The following is a 12,401-nucleotide window of genomic DNA, read 5'->3' on the forward strand; positions in this document are numbered from 1 at the left end:
CATTAAACGACTTCAGAACGTTACTGTTTGGAAAGTTGTAAAGTTACATGAGGCATTTTCAAGTCCAGACTTCCAAGTTCAGTGTAGGAAAGGAAATCATTTTGATTTGCATTTACATTGATTTTACAATATAACTGAATAGGCTAATTTCATTGCTCCTTTCCTGCCCTGAAACAATACAGCAAGCTGATTTATAATTCATTTAATAGATGTATATATATTTTACTTATACTCGTGTTGCATCTCTGTCTCTGTGTCAGAATGGGCGCGAATAGATGATGCGGATCGAGTGTGTGTTTATACTTGAGCAAAGGATAAAATTTTCGTATTGGAGTTACTTTTCTAGATCTGCAGGTGGCAGTAAAGCTGCTATCATCCAGTTAACTCCACAGGGTGGAGGTTTTTGTTTTTTTTTTTAATTTTTTTTTTTTTTAAATTCCAGCAAGTATTTCCTGTTTTAGGACAATAGCAGCCAATGGCATTCATTCAGCGACAAGACCCAAACATCTGGAAATACATTATCACTCTCTGACCAATCACAAGAAAGTACTTCCACGTAAGTGGTCACATAGCCAGGTTGCACATCAGGTCTAACGAGGTGCGCATCGAGCCTCTCTGAACCCACACAGAGCCTACGGTGGTTACGGCGTACCTGACCAAACGCAGACCCCGCTAGAGTATAAACCAGCCTTAACAACAAAATACTCTACATTCCTGTGAATTCTTACTTGGTAACCGTGTCAAAAATGCATCTTCTTGACAAAACATTCCCTTGACAAGTATGTAATCTTTTACCGGAGGTTGTTTTTAAAGTATATATTTGATATCAGTATGAATAAATTCTCCTTTACAGTAACAAGTGCAGCGGGAAGTCTGTCTTACTAACAGCCCTATTATTACCTATAGCTAAAAATACACACACACACACACACACACACACACACACACACACACACACACACACACACACACACACACACACACAAGCACACATGTGAGATGTTTACGTGACCAATGTATGTAATGGCAAGATGCCATTTTGGCTTCTTTGTCTCCATGCTAGGCTGAGCAGTTTTCGTAAGCTGACACCTACTTCTTCATATGACATGTCATGTGGAGGCCTTTTTTGCATGTTTGTGAATATCACCATTGCTCTGTAAATGCCAGTCTGGCAGCGGGCAGTAACCAGAGCCCACAAGGAGCTGATGCAGTGTGTAAATTAAACGGGTCCTCCATACTTTCTCCTTTCCTTGTATTTGCTGTCTCTGTGCATTTTTGTCTGTGATGGTTTACCCAATAAAAGTGAAAGTTCTGCTTTTGGTCTGGCTGGTAATTGGTGGAGGCGGAGAGGCAGTAAAGGTGGACCTGCAGTTTCAGACAGTTGGTAGTAAAGAGGCTGACATCTGCAGTGTTTTTGCTACTGCACAGCAAGGATCAGGAGGCTTTGGACTCACACCACCCTTTTTAGATGTGGGGGTTAAGAGTAACTTTTTACCATGTAGCGTCCTTTGAGGGTGTTTGCCAAGGCTACTTCAAATGTGCAAACTATAATCCCCATGTGACATTAATATTTTGACTTGGAGCAGGGAGCATGGTGGGATGGGGTGGGTGGAGGGGCACCGTGTAAGCAAGGTCTTTTTGGCTGGCCTTGTTTCATGCTGGCAGTGGTGAAAGACACTAAAGCCATTACTCATTGTACTGGCATGTCCAGAATGTATTCTTAGCCCCTGTCTTCCTATCAGTCACTACAGAAAGGTTGGAGGGTCAAAAAATAAAGAGGTAACCAGTCTACAGGGCTGTCTGCACTGCTGCTGTTTACCAGGGAGGGGGGATATTTTAAACCTGGGAGAGCTCACATATTTACCCCACTGAGCTGACTGACCTTGCCATTTGGTGGTGTGAAGAAGCTGGAGACCACTGATAGTGGAGAGCGAAAGCGAAGAGAGAGGACCTGATAAGAAAGTAGCTTGCAGCTTTTGCAGGAAGAAAACACTTTTAAAAATTGAAAGGAAAAGTTTGTGAACTTAAGAAGACTGAGTTGAGCTGGAAGTTTAAAGTTAAAGGAGAGAGTAGAGGGAACAACCCCTGCAGGAGGTGAGAGGCAGCCAGACTGAGCTGACTTTACCCCAGAGGAGGAGTTGCAGTTGCTGGCCAGGGCAGGTCCCGGGGCTGGCAGGGCTGGCCCTACTGCTTCTCCACCTCCATTCCTTCCTCCTTTTATTCCTCCTCCTTCTCCCTTAACTCATCAACCAAACTGCTGTGCAGTGATGGACTTGCAGGCACAGCTCATGAGCAACAAAGGAACGCTAAGAAAACCAATGAATTTTTCTGCCTCCAGCAAGGAAGATTCTCGTGGTTGAGCCTTCAGTACGAGGACCGCCACTGCTTTAAAGACTAACTTTGTCTTTTCCATCCATTTTTATTGCACTCACTGGTTGAGTGCACAAAAGACAGTAGAAATTTATATAGATATATATTATATAAACCATTTTCTTTGCAAGTTTTCCTTTTGTAAACCGGAAAAGTGGCAACTTTTTCAGTAGCACGGTGCAAGGACCAGCTCCACTCACCCAAGATGAGCCGCTGGCTGAAATGCACCTCCATGCACTTTGTATGTATTCATCATCCCCTAATTTTAATCTTTGTACCAACAGATTTATATAGACATTGTATTTGTTCTGCTCTTATTTTGTTTACAGAGTGAAGTAAAGCCATAAAAGGTGGTAAATCAATGGGATTATTAATATTATTATTGTTGATCGACTGCTGCTTCTTTAGTTACTTCACAGCTACAGTTGATTATGTCAAAATCATTTCAGTGTTTCTATTTAATTGCAGCTGAATTTTGATGTGGTATTACAAGGCGAACAAATACAATTTCTCTGACATTAAAATGTTAATCTCAGTTAAATTGTGCTTTTTTATATTCAGATTTTCTCCACTTTAAAGCACCCCTCTCACATGTTTCTTAAAGTGATCTGTTCCCATGTTTCACAGCTGCCAATCATAGTGGGTGGGTGGATGGGGGAGAGAGAGAGAGAGAGAGAGAGAGAGAAGGGGGGGGGGTTAGTGAAATGGCAGTACAATTCTTGCACTAACTTGTGTTATTCATTGCCATTATAGAAAATGAAAAATCTCTGTTGCGGTCAGAAATAGACTTTCTGCATTCACATCTTGTCTGAAAAGAAGTGGAAACCAAATAGATTTTAGTTTTTACCCTTTTATAACCTGAAGTGGTTTCCGCATATGAGAACAAATATTCTTTCTCACATATTGAACCAAGTCTTAGTGGAATGAACGAAGGGGACATGTGGTCTAAGTTGTCCCTCATCGACTTGGTTTGGAGAAAATTGTCAGTGATAGCACTGTCTAATAGATTAATGTTCTTTCTGTCAGAACACAGACTGGAACAAGTATGATGATCGGCTGATGAAGGCAGTGGAACGAGGCGAAGTGGACAAAGTTGCTGCCGTTCTCAGCAAGAAGGGCATCATCCCTACCAAACTTGACATAGAAGGACGCTCTGCGTGAGTAAACACATGCATTCATTCATTCTTTCATTATCTGAACCACTGAATCTGATTAAAGGTCGTGGGGGAACTGGAGCCTTTCCCAGCAGCCTTTGGGTGAAAGGCAGGGTACATCCTGGACAGGTTGCCACTCCATCGCAGATCTAGCACAAAGAGATAAACAACCACTCACACTCACTCCTAGGGACAATTTAGAGTCACCAGTGAACCTAACATGCATGTCTTTGGACGGTGGGAGGAAGCCGGAGTACCTGGAGAGAACCCACACATACACAGGGAGAACATGCAATCTCCACAGAAAGAAAGCGCCACCGTTCAATCCCACCATTTGATTAAACCAGTGACCTTTCTACTGTGAGGCCACAGGGCTAACCACTACGCCACTGTGCTGCATGTTTATAAATGGAGTCAAACAGATAAATTCAGTCATTCTTTCCAAACATAATTTTTATTTCTTAAACACTTAGAGAATAATGTTTGGTCAAACTTTTGGTTTGCTTATTTACAGTTATCTTGGTTTTCTCGAGACTATTACATCCAGCATATGTGAATCTTTGCAAATCAGAAACTGCTCAGCAGCAGGAATCCCAAACTCTGAAGTGGTCACTCCTCCACATGACATTCCAGACTCTGTTTCTCAGATAAAGCATCTTCACAAGGGAATTCCTTTGCATTCAGTGTGCTTTTAAATATGTTTATCTTTTACCTCTTTTTGTCAATGCCAAGTATCCCTGCTTGAACCCAGAAAAGCTTTTCTTCAGCTGCCATGTAAATCACAGATGCTACAGTTTCATATTATTATCTTTCCATTTTTATCCAGAAATTTCCCTTTTTGTGTCCAGCTGACTTGAGGTCAGTGTGGGACCTGTGTAAAGAATGTTTGTGGACACTGAAGCCTTGACCACATTGGCCAAAAGCTGTTTATTTAGTCCCGGCAGGAAATGACTCCCTTCAAATTCAGAAGATCCACGATGGTGTTCACTACACTAAGTAATACATTAAAGCCCAGCTGCAGACTATTATCAGGATCAGTTGTCATCTTGAAGGGCAATGTTTTATTTTATAGGACTTCTCAGTGGGAAAGTGAGGTTTTCAAGATCTTTTTCTTTCAACCATCTGGATTTACACCCCTCACAAGGTTTTATTTGAAGAGGAGAAATAGATAAAAGATGGATAGAAACAGGTGTGTAGAGAAAAAGTAGGTCAGATTTACTGAAATATGTATGGAGAATTCTTTTGATGTTGCCTCTTGATGTTATCAAGACCACTGGTGTTGCAGGTACCTCATGCAGAGCTCAACTTTGTTCCTGTCAATGTTCTCAGATGCCCACCTTTGAAACACGGTGCAGAGAGATGTTTTAAAAAGTTGCTTTTCTATTTTCCTCCTAAATTTATCCAGATTCTTCACCAGCATTCTGGGACTCAAGCCACCCTCAGTTTAAACCGCACTGTATAAAGTGACATATCTCTGGCTAGTGCTTCATGTTTATTTTGACAAAGGCTTTGCCAAGCCATAAAACCATGAAGCATCATCACATCCTAGAAGCAAAACTGCATATATTTTCAGACGGTGTTGAATTTTCTGTTGGCACCATTGCATGGAAGATTGAATAAATAAAACTGTAGAATCTAATAAATGACAGTTCTCATGATAAGGTGCCTGAATCTCTCCAGACTTGATCAAGAACTCAGAACAAACACAGTTAAACTTGATGTTTAACTTCTACAGAAAAACTTAACCATTAAATCAAGTTACAGTGACTTAATATTTATGTAAAGAGGGCCTTGTTCTGCCAAGTCTACCCAAACCGAGATTAATCTTAGCATAATCGCTGCTCAGCGAGTCTGCATATAGTTTGGTAGGCCACACACAGGCCACATGTGTCTGTGGCATTTTGGGCTTTACTAAAGCTGACATGAGAATGTGGAGTGGTGATTCCTTATAATCATGAACCTCTGTAGGGAAAGTAATTACAAACTGTTACCCCCAATGTATCATCTAGTGTGCCCTGGATTAGCCTTACTGTGTTCAGTTAATGAATTCAGCTCAAGCAGTGCTATCTCGACTTCCAGCTGGGCAAACAGTTTGCATCTCTGCTGTGGTATTAGCAGGGTCCCAGTGAAGTAAGCCCACCCATCACTCCTGTGCATTATACACTGTTGTGCAAACTGACAAGGACCTGGGAGGAAAAAAAATCCCACCATAGCTCACAACTGGAGACAGTTCATTTGCTGGGCCCTGTTGTAGAAAACAAGTACTGAGAGCTCAAGCTCGGAACATTTTTCTGGCATGCAGGGGAAATATGTGTTCTTGCCTTGTAGCTCTTGGGACGGACTCCAGGCCTTCACAAGCCTGCGTTGGAATCGGCAGGCATTGAAATTGGATGGATGGATCGAGGGAAAGGCATCTCTCTGTGATGAAAAGAGAGCAGTATGAAGCTAGTTGCTTGTCTAAATCTAAAACACTGTAGTAAGGCCATTTTAAAATTTTATTCACATTATTAATACTCAAATATTCAATCCTGCTGTCTCATTGATTGGTGATGTTTAGACATATCCTAAAAATCCAGAGCAGCCTAAGACAAATAGCTTATTTAATTTTAAAGCTCTGAATTTAAACTAATCTTACCAAAGCAATGGCATCCTGCTACTTTTATTTGCTGCACTAATACTGACTGACAAGCATGGGTGTACCCTGCCTCTTGCCCAATGATTGCTGGGATATGCTCCAGCTTCCACAAGACCCTTTATTGGACTAAGACATTATAAAAAAATGAATAGATGAATATCAAAATTGCATATATTTAAAAAAAAGAAATTAAAAAAAAAAAACTTATCAGTGTCAACAGTTGATGTTTTTACTCTATTGAACTAATGTACTTTTAGCTATTCTCACTGCAGTGAATTATACAGTTAGTTCATGAAAGTTTACCCGTAAGAAAATTACACATTTAGGTACTACTGCTATAAGTATTCATTTATTATCACATATAGTCACTAATATAGTGCAAGTAATTCAGGTATAAGTTAGCTTGACTTCCTCACAACAAGGTGAGTTTGTATAGATTTGTATTTATGGACATTGTGACTTCTCATGAGCACATTAAGATTTGGGTTCCTGCAGCAAGTTATTGTATTATATTTTTCGGGATTGATTTTAAAGTTCTTAAAGTTGTTTCTAAATGTTTAATGGTCTTGGGACTTCTTATTCATTAGACCTTCTCATATATTATGAGCCTCTGCAGACCCTGAGGTCCTTTGGTACTGGCTGCCTAATCGTTCTTAAGTGAGAACTAAAACTTGTGGTGAGGCCTCGTTCCGCCAATTCGGCCATCAACTGTGGCACAGCTAACTAAACTTTTTTTTATTTATTAATTTTTGTTTTAAAATCTGATTTCATTTTATTTTATCACATTATCTTCATGAAGCCCTTCATAGTATTCTTATACATGTTCTTATACATGTTCTCTTCTGTTGTTATTGTTTGTTTTTGTCAATTTTTTAAAAATTTGCTTTAACATTTTATACTTGTTCTTACATGTTTTGAAGAATTACAATTATTGTTTAAATGCAATGTCCGTCATATATGGCTCGGCTACAAGCATATACTGCATGGTTTACTCTTTCCTTGCCCTTCCCTTAAAAATAGCAGCCCTATCCCGTAGACTGTCAACCTGAGGGCTGCCCAAGAAGCAGCTGTGAAGATGAAATGACATATCTAAGTGTGCTCTCTTAGAGGCAGACCCATTAGTCTCCCAAAATTCATCTCTAAGCATGTTACTGGGGCCTTGGGGAGGGCAAGTGGTGCATGTCTTCATGCAGGCAATTCATTTGGCCAGTATTGAACTTTGCAGATTGAAATTTTGGGAATACAAAAGTCCACTGAGGCAACAGTCAAACCTGGTATTTGTGTTCAATTGAAAAGCACCATTGCAGTTTGTTAAACTTCACATTTTTTTCACCAGTCTTCTCATTCATCTGACTTATTATTATTATTATTCATATTCTTTAAAAATGTGTTGAGTTTGCAATCTTATATCTTTGAACTCCATTCAGATTTATTCTTTAGGTTTTCATATGGAAAATGTTTTTGTTCATGAACTTGTCACTTGCCTCCACCAAACTTGATTTGCCCTGGTCTGCTTCCTGTCTGCCGTTTGCCTCTGGGAGGTCACGGCCCTTCGCTTCGCCCCAGAGGACCAGTGTCTCCTGGCCATCAACGCTGCTTTTAATACCCACACAGTGTTGAGGTGACAGCCTAGCTGTCTCCTTGGCAGATACCTCAGGGTTGGTGTTTAAATGGGTTCATGTAGCTTGAAGGGTGACAGGCTGAGATTAGTTTACACACGAGAGCTTTCCACAGCAGCTCTGGCTACTAGTAGCAGAGCTGCTGTAGGTTAAGTCAAAGAAGGGGAGTCAGGAGTGGTTTAATTTCAAAATGATGATTAGACATGTTGGCAAACTAAACTAATTAAACACTTAACAGGGGAATATACACACTTGTTGTGGAAAAACAAGCAAGAAAGGGCCTTGATCTACTTTTTGTTTAATGGCTTTAGTCAAGTTTTATGTGTTGCATTACATTTCATTGTCATTCTGAGGATTTTATCAAGATTAAGTTCACATTAGTTTAAATATTTCTTTCACAAATGTGGCTATTAATTAATGTTGAGGTCTCTGTACATATCCGTACGTTTCCTTAATGTAGGCCCAGATGAGGGGCCTTCAATGGCAGGAAGAAGCAGCATAATGCAATATTTGATATAAAAGACATCAATTCCTATGTGTTGTGTCTGTTACTTTCTTTATCATTTAATCATTATGTAAACAACAGGGAAGCTTATACAGCAGAGACGTGTAATGCTTCTCCTGCTTGTCATGGAAGTTTATTTTCCATAAGAATGCTGATCTTGCTGATAGATGAGCCAGGATTCCATCTCCAGTCCCTGTCTTGTCCTTAAGTTTCACCCTCTCCCCTTTAAACCTTTTCAACTATGTGCCATCTTCTCTTTACATCTCCATCTAGTTTTTCCTGTTTGGATTTTTATCTTTTTCCTTCATTCCCCAGGTTTCATTTGGCAGCAACACGAGGACACCTGGACTGTCTCAACCTCATCCTGGCAAACAACGTCGATGTCACAGCAAAAGATGCCTCTGGTAAATTCACAGTGGATGAACAGACTACCTTGCAGCTGATTTTTGTTTCTAGTTGGTTCTATTGTGGCCCTGCTTTACATATGCGTTGTATGGACTTTATCCGAAAAAAGAAGTCTTGCAGCATAACTTTATACCTTTAATCATTTACGCTAAACAAAAGGAGAAACACTGTTTTAGCTGGTGGATCAGTTCAGTTTATTCTGAAAGAAATCCTAATGAAGAGTTTGATTTATTTAACAGTCTTTATAAATCCATAACAGACCATGCACACTGGGCTTATACAGTCAATGTGCTGATTTTTTATGATGGTAGGTCATTGAAAGTTTCTTTTGCTACAAAGTTTCTTATCTATAACAGACTGCTTTTCAGCTTCAGATGTAGTAAACTGTACTGCAGCAAATGGAGCATGTTGATGGGAATAAAGTTGTCCATCTATATTGTCATTTTACACAAGAAGTCATAGTTATAGAGTAGCTTTTGGACAAATGTTCTAGTTTCTCTGTCTGAATATGTTTTTAATAGGAATTGTAAAGTCATCTTGTTAATTATACACTGTAAACAGTCTCACTATGTCAGTTAAAGTAACTTTTATAACATTCATTTACAAGTCAAAACTTTGAAAAAAGTAACTTTGATAATTAAGAATTCCACTTCTGTACCTGCTGCAATTTTTCAGTCATCATCAGGATTTTTTTCCGCTCATTTATTACACGAAGAATAAATCCCCCAAAACAACACATGAAGTACACAATCTGCACTGATAAAGTTCCCAGATAAAACCCAGTTCCCGTCTCGCTGTGATGAAACTGGCTAATTAAGATCTAAAGTCATCGCCACTATAACTGTGAACTTTACTGCCAATGTGGCAGGCTCCTCTTGAAATTCAGTGAATCACTTGTGAATAATAGCTTTTTAATTGTTTTTTAAAAGGTTTCTCTTATATTTAAGGTAAAAATGCTCTTCATCTGGCTTCAAGGAATGGACATTCTCTGTGTGTGCAGAAACTCCTGCAGGTAAAGTGCATATTTATCTTTGAGTTCTACATGACAGAATAATATTCTGTCTCCTGCTATTGTCTGCTTTTTTTTTTTTCTTTTTTTTTTTAAAGTTGCTCACATTGATGCATTTTATATCGACAATACAAGCCACTATATTTTTGTTCCACGGAGCAGCTTTCCAGTCACTGGTCAGTCTGAACAGTTCCACTTTTAGCCCCCTTAAATAATTATTGCCGAACACCTCTGGCTGCTGACACAACTCCATATCAGTCAACAGTAGTGCCTGTTGAGTCACCGTGCCCCTCTGGGGATTTATGTGTTTACAATGAAGGGGCTATCGCTCCAATATTGTGCTCTCATGGCGTTGTAACCTTCCCACCGTCTCCGTCTCTCACATGGCAATGATCTAATGGAGGTCGTGGCTGTCGGCAGGGGATTGTCAGTGGTGTTGACAAGCTTACCCGGCTACGAACTTGCCGTCCATTCTTGGTGCCGTCATCACACCACACATAGCAACTTGATGCCAACAAGCACTGCCCCCACTATCTCGCTCCGTCAGCCTTATCCCGCCAGGCATAGGATACCCCCCCCCCCCCCCTCCATTTTACACCATCGGCACTACCCTCCCCCTTTCCTGTGCCATTTGAGCAATGCTGTTAATTTTTGCCCCTTGTTGCTAGAGAGAGTTGGGCTTTTATAGTGGGCGGGCAGAATTAGTTGGCAAGCCTACCCAGCAACATCAGCCCCTGTTAGCATTGAGTGTTGGAGGCGTTCATAGCAAAGCTTCATCACCACAGCAGTACAGTCAGTGATGTCCAACCAGCTGAGAGAATGTGGAAATGTCACAAGTACATCAACACAGCACCACTTTCCCCTGATATGACCTTCCTGCTGCTGCCTTTTCAATTTTTTACCTCAAACCACACAAGAAAAATACATTTTTCATGTTGACATTTCCTTCAGATTCATAGTATTAAACTTTTTTAAAAAAAACAAAAAAAAAAACAAAAAACTTTTTTTTTCTACAAATTGCTGCCATTCAGGAGTAAATTGGCATCTGAGAATCACAGAACGTTTCCTACTTTGAGAGGATTTTAAATTTGAATTCTGTATAATTATACCATATTTGCTTTGTTTGGAGCTTCCTGGTTCGGATCTCAGCTTTGGCATTTCTGTTTGGAGTTTGCATGTCTTTCATATCCATGCATGGCTTCCCTTCAGAAACTTGAACTCGACTGAACTATTTAGACTTATATTTTAATTTATAGGAGCTTATTAAAACCCAATAGTTTTCTGAGGCCAGAAAACAATCCAGTGAAACCTGTAACTTTTTTGCTTCCAAAGACACTCAGAACAAGTATGATAAAACATTTGAGTGGTAATATGGTCTGTTTTTCTACTAAATTACTAAATTTGCCTTTGTGTTTCATAAGGTTTTTTAAAAACAACAATAGATGAAACTTGATGTGATCGGTCCAAGCTTTAGCAGTAAAACTCTACGCCATCATCAGTCAGTAAATTGCCAACCTTGTTTATGATATTTTATAGCACAACTGTCCAGTTGGAAACGTGGACCTACAAGGACGAACTGCTCTACATGATGCTGGTAAGAATCTGCCTCTCTAGTGCCGACCACATCTTAACCTCTGAGAGCTGAATCACCTCCAGCCTAGTAGTTACTCAGCTATTTTTCTTTAAACTTATCTTTAAATTTAAATTTTATATATTTGATATATTTATAAAATTATATTTAAATTTAAATTTATAGTAAGAACTACATTTACTGCTGTGAACTACACTGTTCTCTACTGTGTCATCTCTTCGTTAGTTCTGACTTGTGTGGGTTGATACCAACTGTTCTCCAGTGCTGTCCTTACTGGAACTTTCATCTAGTTGGGATTTTTCTGATATCTGTTCTAATCTTTATTTATTCATTTATTTATTCTGCGCTGTTAAGAGGTTTACTTTAGTTATTAATTTACAAAAAATCTGGTGCCTTTCATCATAACTTGATATGTGCCATCTTAGATTTCACTTTAATAATTCACATATTTTTCAGAACTTGTATAGATTTCACCATATCATTCAGCATTTAAACCTAGCTGAACATGATGGTCTGAGCTGAGTGAATGTGTAAAGGTTTCAGTGGTAAATGGAGTGAAATCCTTTTCATTGTCTTTTATTGTGCGTTTTGTATGTTTTTTTTCCGACAGTAATGGCAGGCTGCTCCTCCAGTGTGAAACTTCTCTGTGACAGCGGGGCTTTTGTGAATGCCAGTGATTTTGTGAGAACTTATTTTCATTTTATTTCACACACTGTGTTGATACAGCAGCTCCAGCTATTTTCTTTCTTTCATTAGGTTGTCATTGTAGAAACAAAACTCACTCTGTTCTGTAAATGCTGTTGCCTTGTGCAGCTCCGTTAAACCAACACAGAAGGATTTTCATTAAATATTAACCCTGTATACATGAATGAACATGCTCTGCACTTTGATTACTCTTGGTTTACTGTTGGCTTTTAGAGTAATTAATTTCTTCTCAGGATTAGACTGTCTTTCCAGGTATATGTGTGCAAATGTGTGTTCTTGCTTTTCTGCAGGAAGGCAAGACTCCTCTGATACTGGCTACCCAGATGTGTCATCCGCACATTTGTCAGCTGCTGCTGGAAAGAGGGGCCGATATCACTGTCCGCGACAAACAAAACAAGTAAAAGAGAG

The 12,401-nt window shown here is 39.5% G+C and overlaps 1 protein-coding gene across 3 annotated transcripts in view; it reads left to right on the forward strand.

Moving 5' to 3' along the window:
* Positions 1 to 12,401, forward strand: part of uacab (uveal autoantigen with coiled-coil domains and ankyrin repeats b) — a 44,117-nt gene that overhangs the window by 18,095 nt on the left and 13,621 nt on the right. Inside the window, exons 1-7 of one of the 3 annotated variants that reach the window (XM_079240623.1) lie at positions 1,900 to 2,611; positions 3,397 to 3,527; positions 8,599 to 8,687; positions 9,636 to 9,700; positions 11,234 to 11,291; positions 11,899 to 11,969; positions 12,284 to 12,390. In XM_079240623.1, the coding sequence (XP_079096749.1) occupies positions 2,576 to 2,611; positions 3,397 to 3,527; positions 8,599 to 8,687; positions 9,636 to 9,700; positions 11,234 to 11,291; positions 11,899 to 11,969; positions 12,284 to 12,390 (557 nt within the window). In that variant the 5' untranslated portion in view covers positions 1,900 to 2,575. Of the gene's footprint in view, positions 1 to 1,899; positions 2,612 to 3,396; positions 3,528 to 8,598; positions 8,688 to 9,635; positions 9,701 to 11,233; positions 11,292 to 11,898; positions 11,970 to 12,283; positions 12,391 to 12,401 lie in introns of those variants that run through there. The other 2 variants (XM_079240624.1, XM_079240622.1) reach the window with 2 other exon arrangements.

The sequence above is a fragment of the Telmatherina bonti genome (genome assembly GCF_933228915.1).
Source record: "Telmatherina bonti genome assembly, chromosome: 1".
Taxonomy (NCBI): domain Eukaryota; kingdom Metazoa; phylum Chordata; class Actinopteri; order Atheriniformes; family Telmatherinidae; genus Telmatherina; species Telmatherina bonti.